At 32.6% G+C, this 21,540-nt stretch overlaps 1 protein-coding gene and 1 long non-coding RNA gene across 17 annotated transcripts in view; one reads left to right on the forward strand and one right to left on the reverse strand.

Moving 5' to 3' along the window:
• LOC144301739 (uncharacterized) overlaps window positions 1-1,813 on the forward strand; it is a 28,034-nt gene extending 26,221 nt beyond the window's left edge. For both annotated transcript variants that reach the window (XR_013368507.1, XR_013368508.1), the window contains one exon: window positions 783-1,813. This is a non-coding gene — a long non-coding RNA (uncharacterized LOC144301739). The remainder of the gene's footprint in view (window positions 1-782) is intronic.
• Window positions 1-21,540, reverse strand: part of ROBO2 (roundabout guidance receptor 2) — a 1,635,852-nt gene that overhangs the window by 55,828 nt on the left and 1,558,484 nt on the right. For all 15 annotated transcript variants that reach the window (XM_077878775.1, XM_077878785.1, XM_077878780.1 and 12 more), the window contains 3 exons: window positions 19,831-19,955; window positions 17,409-17,580; window positions 7,129-7,311 (listed from right to left, as the gene is read on the reverse strand). In XM_077878775.1, coding sequence (XP_077734901.1) covers window positions 7,129-7,311; window positions 17,409-17,580; window positions 19,831-19,955 — 480 coding nt within the window. The remainder of the gene's footprint in view (window positions 1-7,128; window positions 7,312-17,408; window positions 17,581-19,830; window positions 19,956-21,540) is intronic.

Here is a 21,540-nt window from a genome sequence, read left to right on the forward strand (position 1 = left end):
AATAAAATATACATATTCATGATTAGTGGGATAAATTCTATAGTAGAATGGATCAAATTTTGCTACTCAATGAACTAACTAGAAGATCATGGGAAAAATTTTGGTGTTTAGAAGTTTATGGACTACACGATTGCAATTCTGACTAAAATGAGTATAGATCAGAGAAATCAATTCCTGGAGATGAAGAAAAAAACTGCTGGTTACCAGAGGGGAGGTGGGTCAGGTGGTATGTAACATAGGTGATGGGGATTAAAGAGCACACTTGCTGTGATGAGCCCCAGGTGTCGTATGGAAGTGTTGAATCATTATATTGTATACCTGAAACTAATATTACACTGTGGATTACCTGATTGGAATTTAAATAAAAATTTGAAACATAAAAAACTAAACAAAGGTTTATGACTTGATTCATATTTTAAATAACTAGAGGATATATTGTTACTTAAATTATACATACAGTAAGTACTTCTTAAATTTGAATAATATCTCCATAATTCATCTATTCCTCAAATTTTTGGTATGAAATCGATTGCTCTATAAATTTTGTGAATTTCCAGATGAAGTCTCCTGGTCCCTCCTCTAAGGTCATTTAATGACATATCTTTTACGACATCATAATTAGGTGATACGATCATGATTCCCAGGGTCTATCAAGACTTTATGAGGTGGTGCTTTGAGGAACATCTGGCTGGCACCTGAAGTATAACTGCCTTATCAATGTTTCAGGTAACATCTCAAATTCATTATAAAACAATCCTGACACATACTTTGTATCTTCCCAGGATTGGCTATGGACAGCTCCTCAGAGAAGATGAAAAAATACTGGTTGCTACTCTGCTTCCTGACAAGCTTGCCTAAGTGACAGGAATTGAGAATCAGCAGTGGTCCATGTCACATCGGGTTCCCTTAATAACTGCTTTTAATAACAACAACAGAAGAAGAAGAATTAATCTGAAACAATTAATGAAAAAATTAAGCACTGGAGCTATTAAATAAAGTCCTGATTGGGGGAAAAATGCACACAAAATATGAAAACAGTACAGCTAATTAGCTTTTCATCTGATATGACTTTATAGTAATGTGGCTTTTTAATGGACTCTCAAGTGATTGTTTTACGCTACTAAAGGTGTGTTCAGATGATGTGAATATCATTGTGAATATGCAAATAAGCAGGCACTGATGGGCTACACCTCAAAGGTACTATTTAGAAGATATGTGGAAAGTAGTATTTCTCCTAATTTAGATGCTCTTTTGCCCTCACCTGAACTTTCCACTGTTGCTAGAGCAGTAAATCAAGCCCTGCATCAGGCTCCACGTTCAGTGTGGAATCTGCTTTAGACTCTCTCTCTCTCTCTCTCTGCACCTCCCACTTGTGGTCTCTCTCTCTCTAAAATAATTAAAGGAATCTTTTTTTAAAAATGTAAAATTTAAACTTACAAGGCAACACTCAAAATCTTATAAAAAAAAAAAGATGGCATCCAAATGATCATTAAGCACTTAAAAGGATGCTCCACATCACTAACCATTAGGGAACTAAAAATCAAAATTACAATGGATGCTACTACCTCACACCATTAGGATGGCTGCTATGCAAGACACAATAAATAATAAGTGTTGAGAAGGATTTGTGCCCCAATCATCATTAAAATCTTTTTTGGGGGGGGATCCCTGGGTGGCTCAGCAGTTTAGCGCCTGCCTTTGGCCCAGGGTGTGATCCTGGAGTCCCAGGATCAAGTCCTGTATCGAGCTCCCTGCATGGAGCCTGCTTCTACCTCTGCCTGTGTCTCTGCCTCTCTCTCTCTCTCTGTGTCTCTCATGAATAAATAAAATCTTTAAAAAGAAATAAAATATTTTTTTTTCAAATCTTTCTGGACTGCTTTTGGCCAAATATTCCATAAAGACATTTATCTTTTCACCTCTACATACCAACAAATCAAAGGCAAAAATGAACACTACATCATATAAATACATGACCAACTTAAAATGGTCCATAGACAGAATTTGATATACATGAAAATTCTCCATTTTGAATGCTTCCATGACAAAAGAAAACCCAAAACCAAAACCAACCAAGCACAAAACAATCCTTATCATAAGAAGGTTGATTCGTTGTTTTTGTAAAACAAGGGAAATAAGGCACATAAATATTCAAATTTCCCTTTTACCTCATACTCCGAACTTTTAGATTTGTTCCGTTTTGAAAGGTAGACCAAAAGTAACTGAGTCATATTAGACCACGAGATGAAAAGTAGACTAAAAATAAGGACAAGCAATTACAATGCATATAATAGAAGTCATATATGGTGTTTTGATTAGCATTTTCCCTTCCTCCCTTCCTTTCTCTTTCTTTCAGTTTTTCATTTTGTGCAGAGAAAAAAATAAACAAATTCCACAGTAAACTTACAGCTGTTTGAGGCAGCTTTCATTTCAAAGAGATGTTGAACTTCCTTGAATTTATAAGCAAGAGGGATGGAAGGAGAGGTCGTTGGACAATTTTGCTCTAGTGACCATTTTGATAATCACAGTGTAAAAACTGCATGCTTACCAGAGATAAGTTTGAAAGAAGTGTGAATCTTTACCATGAAGGAGTCCCTGCTAGAATCTAAAGTTAAGAACTTTCAGGGAACAACATATAGAGGTTTTCATCTAAAACTAATTTGGATAGTGCTAAGGTGTCCAAACAGTTCTACAAATACCACAATCTTAAGTGTTTTAGAATTGCATTAAATATTTTGAATGTATTGCAATATTTATAAAGGATATAAGGTAAAGAGATTTTGCAAGTTTATATCATACAGAAAGTACCTCTACTATTATCTGACAGGATTAATCCTAATCTCATGCCTGCTAGAACATGAGGGGGAAGGGAAATACAGCCATGTGGTAAATTGACATTTTGAGGGAAGGAAGCTTTCAGAGTGCCTATCTCTACTAGGCCACATTTTCCTACTCCGAATAGAAACTTTAATGTTGCCAGCCAAGTCTCATTCCCATTCCTGATAAGCTATTTCTCAAATATGAATGTAGATTAATCCTCTTTTAATAAGCATTAACTCGGCCCAGATAATCAGAGTATAAAAATTCCATCAAATCTTTTAGCTGTCTTTAGATAGTTTTGTCAAATAATTCATATTTCACCAATGGTTTTAAAGCCTATGCAAGAAGTGTTTAGCACTTTATAATCTGCTCACTCCTTAAATTGTTTATACTTACTGAGTTTCATAGAATCTATTGTTCTTAGAGATAATACTCATAAACTATCACTCACTCCTTTACAAGTGAAAATATTTATACTTTCATTAAAAAGTCGATGACTTAAAAATCATGAATAGAAAAGTGAAAAACAGAAGTTTGCAAAGATTCATGTAGCCTTCCTGAGTATTATAAGATGTATATGCATGAACATATATATTATATTTAAAATATAGCTGCATAGAATCCTCGTGGGAGCTACATGGCTGTTATTGAAACTTATGCTGTTCATTTATCTACTCACAAACACTGTTATATATGTGATCAAACATTTACTCTAGACTCAAAAATCACATAATATTTAAATATTCTCTGTATCTTCTGCCCAAATCTTTTTATAATTCCTTATGCTACAACTCAGGTGGTGAATTATTATAGCAGCCAGGAATCTCACATGCAGTGACAAGTAGACTGTCGATGCTCAATGGAGAGTACGAGAAATAATGTTATACGATGCTCTAGGAAAATATAAAATGATTTCATATAGAGTATGAAATATAAGGTTCTTTTTTCTTGATCCAGCTTCCCTTCTTTTTATTATTATTTATTATTTTTTATTTTTTTCAGTCCCCCTTCTTTGCATCATGTGCAAAGCTGTGGCACGTGATTGTGTCTGAAGAATTTAAATAAAGGATAAATGGGAAAAAATTGAAGAAGTTAGTGTGTAACACTGCCCTAGGGAAATCTCCACTCTGCTGTGTAAAAAAGCAAAATGTGTTCAAGACAAATTCTCCTCTCATATCACTTAAATATATAAGTTTGCATTTGATTCTTGATATCTTGAAAGAAGATAGTTATTCTTATAATGTAAGGTGTCATTCCACTAGTGTCCTATGATAAATATGTTAAATCCTTGATATATAAGAAAAATATCAATACTGAGTTGCACGTATTTCTTTTTCTTCCTTCTAAACATTCAAATATAATTTTCCACATGACAGAGAGCCAAAGACTAGCTATAATAGAAGTCAGTAGGTTTTTGCCTACACAGGGTGAGTGGAAGGCATCCTGCTGAGAGTTAGAATCTCTAACCTGAAAGATAGTTACATATCTTTCCACTAGTAAAAAAGTAAAAATCTCTCCTGTTCTGCCTCTGCTGGTTAATAAGAGATTTGGAATGAAGTAGGAAATGGATGTATATTTGTAAATTGCATCAGATGTCTAAGTATAATCTAATATCAGAATTGGGGTTTGAAATAAATGAAGAATCTTATGTTACAAAATAAATCTAAATACTTTTCATAAAAATAGATTTTTTGTTTATTTAGGAAAAAATTACCAAAGCTCTCATGAATTAAAGATAAAGTTTGGACACCAAATTGCCAATTGCAGTGAAAATATTAGTCTTTTCACCTTGTGAGTAAAATCATATTTTCTTCATACTTGTAAAATTTATAAGATTCCCAGAGAATTTTTAATGAAAACCAAAAATATAAATAGACCTGGTACAAATAGAGTATATATTCTATAATTTTTATAACACACTTCACAGAAAAAATAGTCTTATATCAAATCTTTGTGTTCTTAAATGGATTATTAGTTTATGCATGAAATATCAGAAATTTAAACCAATGATACATCACTAATCATTCTTATTTTTAAATTCCCATTTTTTAAGTTGTAGAAGGACAAGAACATGAAAATTTTAACAGGTGGAGGATAAGATATATATGGAGGGAAATGTGTTAAAAATATCATCAAGGCAGATATGCAATGCTAGGCACCGAAGGTTTGGATTTTCAATTGCTTCTCACCTATAGGAGAATAGCAGTTGCTAGAAGGCAAATTACTAGTTGAAGGTGAATCCATTCTAAGAGTCAGCCATCTATCAATTAAGTATAAAGGTTTTGAAAGGCTGCACTCTTGGCCTTATTCCAAAATATTTGAAGGGCATAGCACCTTCTGAGTTAGCAGTTCCTCTACAAGCAGATGGATATCAATCACGATGAGAAATGATAATAGGAAATGCATTATTCTTGTCAAGCTCAAAGACCAACAGATATTTTCAAATTAAATGCACAGGTTTTGCAAGCACTACCATTAAAAAAAAGGAAAAGAAAGGGAACAAAGAAATCTGTCTGACATAATTTTACTAAAAGCACAAACCTACTAGTTATGAGAGCTATGTTATTTATAGGAGTGAGTGACTGTGGAGGATAAAAATGCAACACCTCAAATGTGGATATCTTAGAACTCTGCATTGAAACTAGAGCAATCAATCTTGTATTATTTTCACCAAAGTCAAACAAAGGGATAAACACAAACTAGCCCAAGAATTAAATCAGTATTTCCCTCTGATTTTCATGATTCATATGTATGTTACAGACATGAATGGTAACATGGCTATTGATTAAACAGATGGGTTGATGAAAATGCCTACAAGGAATGAAGGTAGAGGACTGGGGAGTGCAGAACAAGAAGGTACATTAAAGTGTCATGAATGTTCAAGACTCTGACACTAGTTACTGTTTAGGCATCCCTTGCTGGAAAGAATCTCTCCCTGACGTGGTGATACAGCACTCAGGTGACAAAGCACAAGGAAGAAGCTGTCAGCAACCAATGAGACAATGAAAACGGCACAATGACTGGAACTCACAAAACATGGGATCCCCTTTTCAATGCATACACTGTCCTGCTGTGTCTAGGCCTGAAATTTACCCTAATGGTAAATAATACCTTTATTTTCATAAGATATGGACATGAGCCACAATCATAATCAAAAGATCATATTTAAATGCTGTCAAATAACAAGCAAGACAACCAAGAGGGTGCTATCCCTTCTATTTTGCACTATTTAGACATTATCAGTGGCTTAGAAGCCTACAAGCTAGAGCAGCTTACACTTAATAAAGTATGAAGCTTCTGTTACAATCAGTTATTAAGACACTTATAAAAATTTAAACTTAAGGTTAAAACTAGAAATAGAAGATTGAATAAAATGTGTCAAAAAATTCTGAAGTGTTTGTAAGATGACATTAAACTAAAATTTTTCCCTTGTAAATTTTAGAAAGTCTGAAATATTGAGATAATGTATTTTTGTAGTGGTGGTTGTTAGAGGAAACACTTAACATGAATTGCAATTAAAGTTTTTATTGAACATAGCTTCAATACTGAGTTCATTCTTTTAATCACTGACTTGTAGTTTCACCCCCTCTCTTATCTCCCTCCCTGCCTTGGAGATGTTTTGAAGGCCACAATTATTGATATCCTTGAAATTGTTTCAGATTCTAAGAAGAAAACATTTTGCAAGTAGCTAGAACTCTAGGTTCTTCTTTTTCTTCTTTTTCTTCCTTCTAAAATGTTGATAGGTCACCTTGAAACAGACTAGACTAGTAAATCATTTAATTCATGCTTCATCAGCCTTATTAATTCTGATGAGATTTTCCCCTTGTTTTTATTTGCCATCTGGGACATTTCCTATTGTAATCTGCACTTAAAATACTAAAAGCTATATTTCAAATATTTTCTTTCTTCCTAAGGATGTTAGTAATGATCTTGCCTGAATCCACTTCTCAGATAATGGCTTCATAGCATGCAGTCTGTGTGTGCGTGTGTGTGTGTGTGTGTGTGTGTGTGTGTGTTGAAGAACTAGTTGAGAAAAAATGGTTACACATTTATCTGCGCGTTTTCTTGTTCCACTTCACTGGAGATACAAGCAAAAAAGCTTGCCTTATGGTCATAATGTGATATGGTGAGAAGAAATGCATTAAAGCATGTTTATAATTGCATTTTATAGATCAAGTGTTTAAAACAAACCAAAACATTCATCCATTTGTTCGTTCATTCATTCACTTGTTATTCAATTTCCTTCCTTCTCCTTCATTTCATCACATTCCTAAAGACAGGAGATTTTCTTAGCTAGAAATAGTCTCTTACCAGCATAGTTACTGAGTCCCTTTCTCTTCTTTCTTCGCCAATACAACCAGATGCTAAAACCCATCAAAATTACCCAGCAGGCACCACCAATTCCAGCTATAAAGGCTGGTTGCTTCACAACATCAGTGATTTGCTCAGTTATGCTGTTATTGTTTTCAGTAATGACAACTTCATTACGTCCCCCTGTGGAAGAAAAAATAGTTTTAGTAAAGGTTATTGTGAAAGTAAACACAGGAATACATATGTGGGTGTGCCAAAAGCACAGAAATTAGAAAATTCTTAGGAAGGCAGCTGCATCATACGAATTGTGCTATGAGTCTGTCACAATTATTGATAAGTATATTTTATAAGTTTCAGAAGAAGAATTGAATTATGAGTTTTAAAATGTGATTAAGCACATTGCTCCCTTATGTTTTGGTTTACTACGAATAGATTCAGAACTGCTTCTTGATTTATTGCCTTACATATAAGTACTAAAATAAGTGCTAGGAGTGCAAAATAACAGGAACTTTTCTTCAGTGAGGTAAGGGATGTCGTAATCCAGTCTTGTTAAAGTAAAAGGAAAAAAAAAAGCAATTACAACATTCACAGAGTATTTGCAAACTGTCTTTCCTCTTCAGCACTACCTAAGTTCAAATGTCCACGACTTAAAAATAGGTAACTTAATATTCTAACAATATTGTCCTTATTCTAACAAGGAGCTTAGTTTGATCAAACTTAATTTAATTTTGGAATGTATTAAAACTACTTAATTTTTTGGAATGTATTAAAACTACTACGTAAAATAAGGACAATTATGTACTTCATGGAGATTGATATCTATAATTAAAATATCACAAAAAGGTAGAATTCATCTATTTCCTTTAAACTAATTTGAAAATCTGCTTGAAAGTTGAATTAAAAAGACAACTTTAAAACTAATTCTAAGGTCTACGTTACTAAAATAAACATGTAAATCTGGACTAGTATTACTCTAGAAATAGTCATGGTTTGACAGTTTAGACCTTTCAGAAATAATTAAGAAAATCTCAATCCATATTTTAAGGTAGGTTAAAACTTATGGAATCATAGTATCACTGAAAAGAAAAAGATTTAGGTGTTATTTAAAAGATTAAGACATTCATGCACTGGGAATTAAGTGACCTGTAATGTCAATATCATGCCCCATTAGTTACTAATCAGACTTAAAAAAATTGAAATAAAAAATATAATTGGCAAATTTATTAACATCACATGTATGATGTTCTTTGTTTTAGCTATCATGGCACTACAATATATTAGAAAGAACATGGTCTTCGAAGTTTCCTATTTGGATATTCTCTCTACTGCTAACCAGTTTAAGTAAGCAATAATCTTATGTAGGGCACTTAATCTTTTCTAGTGCGTGTTTCTGTTAGTTGGCAACAGTACTATTTCAAGGTTTGGGGAGTATCATATAGGATGATGTATGTAAAGAGGCTGATAAGAACACAGTAGTTTGTAACTCAAAATTATGGTTCAGGTAGCAGTAAGAGTATCAGAGCCACTCAGGGTACTTCAGGGATGGAAGTTATAAATTGTCTAGATGTGAGAGTCTTGAAAACCATGGATGATTTGTTTACCAGTTTCTCCTTTATTCTAGGTCTGAAAATTAGCCAACATATCCCAGATTCACTTGTAGTTGAAGTACAGCAAAGTGACTGAGTTATTGGCTAATACTTCATAGGCACATTATGCATACTACCTCCAGACATGATCTATACACTACTGTGACAATACTTGACATTCTTTCTCTTTCCTAATATTAAATAGAAATAAGGGACCTTGGAGGATTTGGGCCTCTGTAAGAGATGGTAGAGCTATTGATTGAAGGGATTGAAGCTCCCTTTAACTGTGTGGAATAGAAACTCCACTCTCGGGATCCCTGGGTGGCGCAGCGGTTTGGCGCCTGCCTTTAGCCTAGGGCGCGATCCTGGAGACCCGGGATCGAATACCACATCGGGCTCCCGGGGCATGGAGCCTGCTTCTCCCTCTGCCTATGTCTCTGCCTCTCTCTCTCTCTCTGTGACTATCATAAATAAATAAAAATTAAAAAAAAAAAAAAAAAAAGAAACTCCACTCTCCATTCTGCTAATCCATATTTGACTGGCTATGAATAAGAAAAAAAACCCACACTTTTATTTTGGTAAGCCAATCAGTGTGTAGCCTTTTTTGTTATAGCAGTTAGTATTTTTCTTATACATACTTATATTCCATTTCCAAAATGTTTCTTGTTTTAATATTCAGGTGTAAAGCCCAGATTCACTTATGGAATAAACCTGCTTAATTTTCCAAATCTATCTGTCCTTAGTTATTACATATATATAAACTTAGTTAAAATATATTTTAAATGAGCTCATATTTTCAATATGAGACATACACATATCTGGTGATTTTCCTAGCTACTAAGAATTACTAAAAAGAAAACAAACACATTATAGAACAAGAAGAAAATAAAATTTGTCATTCATCTGTGTAAAAGGTCCATAAAATATGTTATTTGATACAATGTGATATTTATTTTTTTGAAGGTGTATTACTATTTCTTATGCTGCTGGTATATTTGAAACAATGTTGTCAGTTGGGCTAATTAGAGCATAGACAAGGGATGTGTGTGACCTGTAACGCTCCATTGTTCTTGCAGACAAAAAGTATAATGAAATGTAATGTCTTCCTCCCATTGGAGAGTAATGAAGAACAAAACTAATTTGTTGGACTAAAAATTAATTAGACACATCAGATTCGATTGTACCTATTACTGTGAAAGTTTGCAGCTGTTCCACATATTATTACCAACTATATAAGGTAAGCATCAAATGGCCAAAGGATTAAAGAAACAATAGCTATATTATTAAGTAAGATTACTGAAAATTGTATGTCAATATAAATTTGTTATATGGCATACTCTTTGATGCTTACATATGTAAATGTATGTGCCTAAAATTCTGTGAAAGTGCAATGATATAGAAGAACTATGGACACTTTGATGTAAAAGTCATCTTACAGTGGAAAATACACACAATAGAACAATATTGCTTTTAAAACTGTGTATAGCTCTTTATTATATTTATATAATATTTTAATTAATATTCCCTTATGGAACTTTCTGGAATGAAAACTAAACTGAGAAGGAATAGATGAAACAGTACAGAGTCTGGCATAGGACAAATTAAAATTATCAGCCATAAATTACATCAAATGCCAATACATGATTTAATTAAAGCAAAGAGGAAATGAGGTAGAGCTTGAGTCACTTCGGGTGCTGTTTCTACTACTGAACAGACAATAGAGAAAGTACAAATTGAAACAGAAAAAGGAGATTAGCTATCACTAAATCACTTTTCAAATAAGGAATAACAGTTGTGTAGATAAGGTTATCAGACAAGATGTTAAGGTAGATGTGCAGGAGTAATTAAAGAAACAATTAAAGGCTTCTTCAGTACAACAGTAGATATTAAAAATAAATCAATCTCTTGAGTATAAATAGCCTTTTCTGTATTGAGTTGTGCTTGTGTGTGTGTGTGCATGTACATCTGTGTGCATGTATTTATTCCAAGTGGTACAATTCTATTTGATCACATCTTGAATATTGTACATTCTAACACTTGAATAGAAGACAGAAATGTCATTTACTAAATTATTTTTTTTATTTCATAGAAAATTTGGAAACAGTTGTATGATATTCTAAAAAAAAATAAAAGGTACTAATTATACATTTGAAAACACTTAGTCTTTTTAAGATAATAGAAACCTAAGCAAAACTTTCTATTTGATTTAAAATACTCTAAATTAGTTTTTTTTAAAGTTACTATACAGTTGTTAAGTTCTTAATTGACATGACATAGGCTTGGTTAAACGGTATTCTTGTAATGTCTCACTTGCCTCCAAGTGCAATAAATCCTCCAAATACTGTGAAAAAATACACATAGTCACTACAAAAAAAAAAAAAGGGAAAAAAACTTTCTGTTGCTTGAGAATTATACTTATTAATAAAATTAATAGAAAATACAGGAACGAAAAATATGGATACTTGACCATCTGGATTAGAAGTACTCTATTTCGTATATGCTATAGACAATAAAAAAAAAAAAAAAAACCCACAAAGCTTTATTTACTTATTTGGGAGTTCTCATAGAAAACAATGCCTTTTAAATATGGTTCATAAATATTTTTAAGGGCAAAATTAATGGCTTACTTCTAAATAGCATAATATGTGTGTGTATATATATATGTATATATATACATATATATGTATATATATGTGTGTGTGTGTGTGTTAAATCCTTTTGGGTATACCTGTATTTCTCTCTTATTCCAATTTATTGTAGAAAATCTCAGAAGGGCAAGATTGTAGGTTCCCCTCAGGTTAAGAAATTAATTCAGTCTGTACGACTAATTAAGAAAGGGAAGGCAATTTAAAGGAAAGTTAATACTAGAACTTTTTCTCTTTAATGCTTTTAATATATAAAAGTACAAAAACCTGGAGAATATTAAAAAAAATCAACATTATGACTAATGTTAAATCTCTTCATATACAATAAATATGTTGCAATAAGAAATAATTTCCCAGAAATTGGCAGTGTGCTGTGTGCATCATTTCAAAAAAGAAACAGAAAGTAATGGGACTGGCACATGTTATGGTATCAAACCCTGGGTAAGTATTCTTAAAATATGCAAACTCTAGAAAGACTATTTAAAAATATATTAAAGGTACTAAAAGCAAAAGCAGGAAGAACTGAAAGTATTTGTCTTTTGAAAGAAGGAAATAGCCCCAGGGGAAATCTGCACTCATGAGCCTTTCTTTTCCCCTTAAAGAATTCGATCCATACAGTGCTAGGCAGCTAAAACCCAAACTGAAATCCTCAATCATATTGGTATGTGTCAGAGAATACAGTTCTGAGATGACAGAGTGACTGAACATTTTCATTAGGAAGCCATGTGAAAGAGCCACTGGAAAGTGATGTTCCCAAATTTTTGTATGAATTCCTCAATCCTAAATTGAACTCTTAACTGTGTATGCAGAATGAAGATTTCAACAATCTGGTGAAAATCAAAAGCCAGAAGGCTGAAAGGGCTGAACGGATTTTTCAGCTGATGTCCGTTACAGAGAAGATTGTGTTGGAACCTTGCATTTTAACAAGTTGGGAAACCAGATAAACATATTAGGCTATTATTCACTGAAGCCACTTGAGGGCCATGACTTAGAAGTAAAGATCAAGTTGAGATTTTGCCCTAAGAAAAAGGTCAAAACATAAACAATCTTATACTAACAAAGGTAAAATCTAAGCCATCACAAGATCAAGAAGATCAGCTACTAACATAACTTCCTTTAGAAAAAAAAAATTCTTTACAAGATCACAAAATTTTATAGTATGAATCTGCAATGTCTAGTATACAGTAAAAAAAAAACTACTAAGCATGCAAAAACAAGTAAGATAGCAATGGCAAAAAACAAAAGAAGATAAAGAAACAATAGGAATGGATGACTGAAGGTCAAGAGAAAAAGCAATCAATAAAAATAGACCATGAGATGACACAAATGTTGAAATTAGGAGAAAAGAACATAAAGTAGTTATTACAATATGCTCATGGACCTATTAGAGTCCTAATGAATAAACATACAGGGAATGGAACATGTAAAAGAAAACAAATGAAAATTCTAGAATCGAAAAGAATACTATATAAAAATAGCAATTCCCTGGATACTTCCATTTCTGCCCATTAAGAAATGACAGGTATGGGACATGTAATCCCACCATAAATAAGTAGAAAAGCAGGCAAAATATATAAAACAAACGCACAGGATTGTGAGAAAGGGGAAATAAACAAAGAGAGATCTTACTATTTTCACAGCTTTTGATCTGTAGACAATACTAAAATGTGATGCAGTAAAGGGGAACCCAAATGTGGCTAAACAGCATTCTTTTTTTTAAAATTTTTATTTATTTATGATAGTCACACAGAGAGAGAGAGAGAGAGGCAGAGACATAGGCAGAGGGAGAAGCAGGCTCCATGCACCAGGAGCCCGACGTGGGATTCGATCCCAGGTCTCCAGGATCGCGCCCTGGGCCAAAGGCAGGCGCCAAACCGCTGTGCCACCCAGGGATCCCCGCTAAACAACATTCTTGTGTTAAAGAGATATAGAAACTCAGGGAGGCTGAAGAAATTGAATTTATAGAACAATATCTGATAAAAAATGAGTAACATAAAAAATTGAATAACAAAATATTTTTCTTAGTTTTAATTTACTTATGATAATTAATGGTTTAAAGGGAAGCAAATAATAATACTTTCATTTGTATAATGGTATTTATATATGTATAAGATTAAAACTATAACAACAGCAAAATATTAGGAGGAATGAAAATAGAATTATATTTTTTAAGATCCTTATAGGCAAATCGTAGAGTAACCATTATTAAAAAGAAAGTTAGACCTATGAGTCCAATAGTGAATACAAAATAGAATACAGAAAATTACTTATTTCATCTTAAAAAGAAATTATTAAAGTAGAAAAATAGGAACAAAGTCACATAGAAAATAAATAGCAAGATGGCAATTCTTTTTTTTTTTTTTAAAGATTTATTTATTTATTTATGATAGAGAGAGAGAGAGAGAGAGGGAGAGACACAGGAGGAGGGAGAAGCAGGCTCCATGCTGGGAGCCCGATGCGGGATTTGATCCCAGGACTCCAGATTCGTGCCCTGGGCCAAAGGCAGGCACTAAACCGCTGAGCCACCCAGGGATCCCCAAGATAGTAATTCTAAACCCAAATGCATCACTAATTACATTGAAGATAATAGTCTAAACTTCCAATTAAAAGGCAAAAATTACCAGATTGAATTATAAAAAGACTCAACATGCAATATAAAGAATAGAAATGTATAATTTCTCTGTAAAAGAATGGAATAAACCCACAAACCATGCAAACACTTATAAGATAATATTGCTATACTAATATTAGACAAAATACATTTCAGAACAAAGATTCTTACTAGGTAATAAAATGGGGCATTCCATAATGATAAAGGGTAAGTTCCTTAATAAGCTATAACAACCCTAAAATGTATCCACTTAAAACAAGTAGCAAAATATATGAAACAAAACTTATATAGATGGAATGGAATAATATATAAATCTTAATTATAATAAATTTCCAGACTCCTTTCTTATCATTGAAAGAATAAACAGGCAGAAAATCAGTAAAGACCTGAAAGAGGGGCACCTGGATGGCTCAGTGGTTGAGTGTCTGCCTTTGGCTTAGGTCCTGATCCCAGGAAACTGGGATTGAGTCCCACATCAGGCTCCATCCAGGGAGTCTGCTTCTCCCTCTGCCTATGTCTCTGTCTCTCTCTATCTCTCATGAATAAATAATATAAAGTCTTTAAAAAAGAAAAAAAGACCTGAATGGTACTACCAGCTAATTTGATATGACATTTATAGAACATTCCACTCCAGGACAGAAAAATGTACATACTTTTCAAATGTACGAGGGACATTCCCCAGGACCAAATGCTGGGCCATATAATAACTCTCCATATTTAGAAGCTAAATTCATACAATGTACATTTTCTGAATGCAGAGAATTAATTATCAATCAGAAATAAAAAGCTATTTGTGAAATCCCAAAATATTTGGAAATGTAATAATACACTTCCAGATAACCTCTGTGAAGAAAATGAAATCCTTAGGGGAAGTGGAAAGTATTTTCAACAATGTGATAAATTGAAACATAACCCCTCAAAATGTGTAAGATTCAGCTAAAGATGTGCTTAGTAAGAAATGTATAACTATAAATATATATATTATAAAAGATGAAATGTCCAAATCATTTATATAAATTTCTATCTAAGAAGTAACATAAAAGTATGTAGAAGAAAAAAATAGCAGAAATTATTAGAAAACAAATAAACAAAACTAATAAAGCCAAAAGTTTGTACTTTGAAAAGAGTAATAAAAGATTAATAACATTGAGAAATCCTTTCAAGACTGCTTTAAATCAAAAAGGAAGGGGCAAAAAAAAAATGAGAGAAGAAAGAGAGAACACAAATTCTCAGCATTTAAGAATAAAAGAGATGACATTACTACACATCCTGCACATTGCAATAGAGGGGATTATAAATAAGGATATAGCATAATTAAGCAAATAACAATAAATTCAACAACTTAGATGGATTAGAGAAATTCACGGTTGGTAAAACCAAAAATCCATTTACCACAACCAGCACAGGAATAATAACAATTCTAATAAATGCAAATTTATAAATATAAACAGAATCCACAAAGAAAACTTTATGCATAGATATTACCACTGAATTCTAAAAAGTATTTAAGGAAGAAATAATAAAAGGCCTACAAAAACTTTTATATACTGTAGCAGAGAAAGAGATATTTCCTAGCCCCTTTTATAAAGCTAGCCATCCTGATTCTAAAACCTGACAAAAGCATTAGAAGAAAAGTATTGATCGATATCCTTCATGAAAATAGGTGCCAAATTCTTTACCTGATGTTAGCAAATTAGATCCAGTAATATCTGTGGAAAACATAATATATTTTGACCAAGTGGGATTTACCCCAGGAATGCAAGATTTATTCACCTTTGAAATCATTCAAAGGAACTTACCATATTAACACAAATAAGGAGAAAGGAGACAGAATATTATTTGAATATGCTCTGAAAAATATATGTCACAACTATTAAAATAAATAAATGAGGTGAGTGAGGTCATAAGATGAAAGGGCAATATATAAATTTATATTTAAAGTAAATTTAAATATAATATAGAACAGGTGGAAAAGGAAATTTTATAAATAAACTTATAATAGTGTAAAAATCAAATAAGGAAAAGTTTAATAAAATATATGCTAATATACTTAGGAAAATAAAAAGTCTCAACCATCAAACCACATCCAAGTACTTTAAAATGAAATATAGACATAAGCATAAGAGCTAAAATTATAAAGCTGCTAGAATAAAATCTAAGAAAATATCTTTGCTATCTACAGATAGGACACAATTTCTTAGAAAGCACTAAAAATGAAAGAAAAATGTGGTACATTGAAGTTCACTAAAATTTAAAAATTTGCTATTCAAAAGACATTATTAATAAAAGAAATAGGAAATCCAGAGACCAGGAGAAAATATTTGCAATAAAAAATATTCAACAAAGAATTTGTATCCAGAATGTATAACTTCTCCTATCCAATAACATGAGACAGACAACACAATTTTTAAAAGGCAAAGTCTTAGAAATTATACAAAATAAAATGGCCAATAAAACACATGCAAAGTTGATCAGCATCACTAGTCATCAAAGAAAATTGAAGTTAAAACAATAGTTAGAGTATCTAACTCATTGGAATGGCTAAAATTATAGATTGGGAACATCAAATGTTGGCAATGGTGTAGAAAAACTGCTAGTCATTTTCTTGCTAGTGAAAGTATAAAATTATACAATAATATGAAAAAGTGTTTACAGATTCTTATAAACTGCATCAATCCTGTTACCCAAAAATTCCACTTTGAGGTATTTCTCCAAAGTCAAAAAGACTTACATAAGAATGTTTGTTCTCTCAAAAGAAAAGCAGAGAAACAAAATATGATATATTCACACAACTGAATACTACTCAGAAAGAAAACATAGGAGTTGCATGATACATACATAGGTAAATCTCAAAAACATTGTTTTGTGAAAGAAGCCAGACACAAAATATTATATTCTGTGTGATTCCATTTACATATATTTCAAGAGCAGGCAAAACTAATCAATGCTAATAGGGAAAAATTTTCTGTAATGATGATAATAGATTTAACAGAGATTTCTTCTTTTGGATAATATATTTAGATTACAAAGGTTTTTTTGGCTTGTTTCTAGTTAAATTTTGGCATCTTTTTTGCTTAGAGGAAGTGTATAGGTTGAAACATAATGCACTTTCTTCAGTTACTGCCTCATTTCCTAATATATTTCAATGGCATCAACATTGCTAATGAAGTTATCGATCAAAAATTATTTTCAAACAAACTTTCAGCATTTAACCACACAGTGATTATAATTTAAAGAAGTTTGTGAGAAACTTAAAAGCACAAAATAATTGCTAATTATTTTTATAAGAAACCCTAGTCAGTCAGCCTATTTGCGTGTATGATGAGTGTATCCTGTCACTCACTGCTGCATATCCACGGTTAGGATATAGGTTAAAAATAAAATTTCCCTTGTTACCAGTTGACTAACTCTGAAGCACAGGCCACAAGATGTACTCACCAATTATTATCGGCTGCGGCTCACTTTTTACTCCAACCCCTGCACTTGTACTAGCTGCAACCTCTACCCGGTACTGAATACCTGGGAACAATCCACCAATTATCACAGATCGAATGGCTGCATCCACAGTTTTGTTGATATGGAATCGTGTTTCATTCCCCAGACACCAGATCTATAGAAATGTAAAGTGATTAACAAAAGAATATAAAATTATCCTTTCTGTTAAGTTGATGACACATCTTTAGTAGTGACCAATCTATTCTCTAGGTTTATAGTAGCATTTGTAAATGACATTTTCTAAAGTCTAATTTTTGCGGTTTATTTATATGTGTGTGTCTGTGTAGTGTATTAAGGGATGAACAGTATGGGAAGCTAAAACTATGCATGTTCCTTTATATTTTACACTGAATGCTCATAACACAATGGTCCTTTAACACTACTGGAATGTGGTCCTTGGTTGCAAACAGTATTTAGGTGTGGATTAAAATACATAAACCTCTCTGCTTAATTTATTTATCAAGATTTATTATGCATATAATCTTTTAAGATATCGTGATTATTAGTTGTAATATCCAAAGTATATAGGTGCACATCTGAGTAATTTATATTTTATTTAAGAAAATATTAACTTACCCCGAAGTAGTTAACAAGATGAATTGACCTAAGTTATAAGTATTGACTGAGATGAAATTAAAGCCAATATTTACATTGACAGTAATAAATCTTCATATTGATCAAAACATATGTACCCACACACATACACATGCATGAGAACAAAGTGGGGGAAAGTTTTTAAAAACTGCTGTGAAAGAACTCAGGCTTTTACTGCAAGTAAGAATCAATTTTTTTTTTTTTTAAGTGAGAATCAAATTTTAAGGCCTACTTTTTTCTGGGACATGGAGATCTGTTTTTGTCAAATGCATTATAAAAAGAATCATACTGTATATACAAATTTGTATTCATTATTGATAGTATTTCATAATCTACATGGAGATACATAAGTGTGAACAGACATGGTTTGTTTCTGAAACAGGTACATTCCTGAAATTGTTTATTTCAAGTAATTACTATGGACCGTACAGTTCTTTTATTTGCACAGTATCTATGTTGTTAATGTAGGAATATTTAGGCCTAACCAAAATACACACCTTGTTACCAAAATAAGGCAATTTCATACGAGTGAGAAAGTTTACTACTTAAGACAAAAATTACCATGTTATAATCAAAATCAGTATTTCAGTAAATGGAAGTGCAGGATAGTTCATTCTAAATGATAGAAAAGTAAAATCCTGACTTCATTAAAACACACACACATACACACACTCACACACAAACACACCAGAATAGATCATTCTTTGCTCCTAAAACTTTGTGCCATAATCCTTATGAAACTCTACATATACATATATGTAATATTTATGTATAATTACGATATTGTAAAACACTGATTCTTATATTTCTTACACATGTTTCTTTATAAAGTGACAGGAATAATTATAGAGTAAGTGCTTGTGCTCATTTTTTCAGTAAGTTAATTATTCATTAATTTAACAAAATTCTATATTGCATTTTATTTTTTTCTTAGAAATAACATAAGTCAATCTGCAATGCTTTCAGGACAACTACACAGCTTCATTTTCCATACCAACTATAAACTTTTAGGGTGAGATGGGGTGTCTAGTTTCATATTCTATAGATCTATCTAGCATGTTGTTAGAATTCCATACACGTGTATTAATAGCAAAACCACAGTTTTGAATTTATATAAGGTTTAATGAGGTGTTTTACTATCATATGTGGTCTAATCACATCATAGCCAATCAGAATCTTATTTCTCAAAGTTAGACATTTTCTGCCTCTTAAACGTCAAACGATGTTAAGAAAACAATGGGTATGTAATTTCTAAACAGCAACAAATTTATCATTTGAAAAATGAAATAATAAACTGTTTTTTGTAAGTAAGTTTTTTCACATTTTTTTTCTCAATGGATCCTCTTTTTCAAGTGAAATATTTTACAAAACCTCAATAAATTGATCAAACCAGAGCTTAAGAGTGAGGGTTGGTGCTGCCCACTGTCCTATCCCCACCCCAACTCTAAATCTTGAAGGCATCTTTTTGTGAAACCGCAGTTTAAAACTGTCCCTGCTAAGGCCCATTACACAATAATTAAATAACAATGATACAGGTTCTGAACCAAGCCATCCCCAAAACCTGGCTCCTAAACCCTAGGGATGTGGGATATAGCTATGTGACACCAGAAGACTCCAATGTTATGGTGGAATTGTCCGAGTGAGTTTTTGTTATCAGTGACTTGGAGTCAGACTCAATAAGAGGGCCTCTGGAGATATGCTTCATTCCTGTGATACTGAGACTTCTCTGGGAAGCTTTTCTGTGAGCCTTCCTTTTTCACCCAGGCCCTACCTTGTATTCTTGGATGATTCCATTCTGATGATCTGGAGGAGGAGGATCCCAGGAAACACTAATACTTGTGCTATTGTGGCTTCCAACTGTCAGCACAGTGACAGATTGTGGAGGGGCACTTGGGGCTGCAGAAAGTGATTAGAATAAACACAAACTGTAAGTCTTGATGTGCATTAAAACTGCTTATAGAATATGAATATAAAGACAGGAAGCAAGAGGTCTGGTTTCTAGTAGTTCCAAATTTGCATGTAGTGTTCTACAGTGACATTTAAAACAAATATATCCTTTAAATATAGTGGATAGATTTAAAGCAAACACAACAGCTGTGCTAATATGTGCTCAATAATAAATTTAACAGCTAACATTTTTTTAAAGATATTTATTTATTTATTTATTTATTTATTTATTTATTTATTTGACAAAGAGAGAGATAGATCGCAAGCAAGCAGAGTGGCAAGCAGAGGTAGAAGGAGAAGCAGGCCCTCTGCTAAACAAAGAGCCCAATGCAGGGCTCAATCCCAGGACCCTGGGATCATGACCTGAGCTGAAGGCAGATGTTTTACCGAGTGAGCCACTCAGGTGCTCCACAGCTAACATCCTAATGAGTATCTTCTATATGCACAGCACTGAGCTAAGCATCATATTTAATGATCACACTAACCTCAAGAGGGAAAAAATTCCTAGCTCAGTTTTCCAGAAAAGGAACAGAAGACTACTGTAAACAGAGTTATCCAAGTCAAACACCAAGGCAGAATTTGAACCCAGGTAGATCTGGCTCTAACATTTGATCCTTTTGACTCCAATCAGCAGGCTCTCTTTCCGAACAAAACATTTCTATCAAAACTATTCTGAGAGAATATATGCCAAATTTTCATCAATCATTATCTCTGAGTGGTGTCATTAATAACCATCCTTTTGTTTTGTATTTAACAAATAAAAACAGAAATGCAGCAATAAATTTCACCAAAAAAGAAATACTTTTTTTCATGTTGGGAAAAATAGTTGACTTATACACTGGCTCATAATTTAAGATTTAAAACTTATTTTATATTGATGGAAAAGAAACTCTGAAGTTACAAATGAAAACAGTTCATGTTGGGTCGAGTGTGAAATGGATAGATTTTAATTTCCTACAGTTCCCATCCTTTATGGTTTCTCCTATAACTAATTATAATCACACTGAGAAAAGATGAGTGAGAAACAATTTCTGATTTTAGACTGCTGCATCTGCTCTCCAGTCTATCTCAGAGCTGAAAAGTACTAATTTTACAGGGAAATTTATCAATTCTCCTTAAATCTCTGAGTATGAAAAACAAAATGAAATAACAGTTGAAACAAAATTCAAAGAATTTTGTGGTACTAAAGGATTTTTGTGTAAAAGGATCAGTGCTTTCATAACTCTACACAGTTTAGTCCTTTGAACATATGTGCAATTGAATGGTAAAAGATATTTTAAAAGCCTAACAATAAAGTCTCCCATGTTTCATAAATGTGTCACTGAGTTATGCCTATACGTGCATTGAGATATAGGATATACACAGACACGTTAGCACAAGATCACTCTGTATTAGTCCTCTATCTGATAATATTGCTGCAAAATATGGAACAATGACATAAATTTAAGCATGTGTTCACCCAGTTTTGTAATTATTAAGTAGGTTGCATTGAAAAATTACACTTTGCAAAACTGGTTTCTCATTTGACTTTCCA

This window comes from Canis aureus, chromosome 30 (genome assembly GCF_053574225.1).
Source record: "Canis aureus isolate CA01 chromosome 30, VMU_Caureus_v.1.0, whole genome shotgun sequence".
NCBI classification, from domain to species: Eukaryota; Metazoa; Chordata; class Mammalia; order Carnivora; family Canidae; genus Canis; species Canis aureus.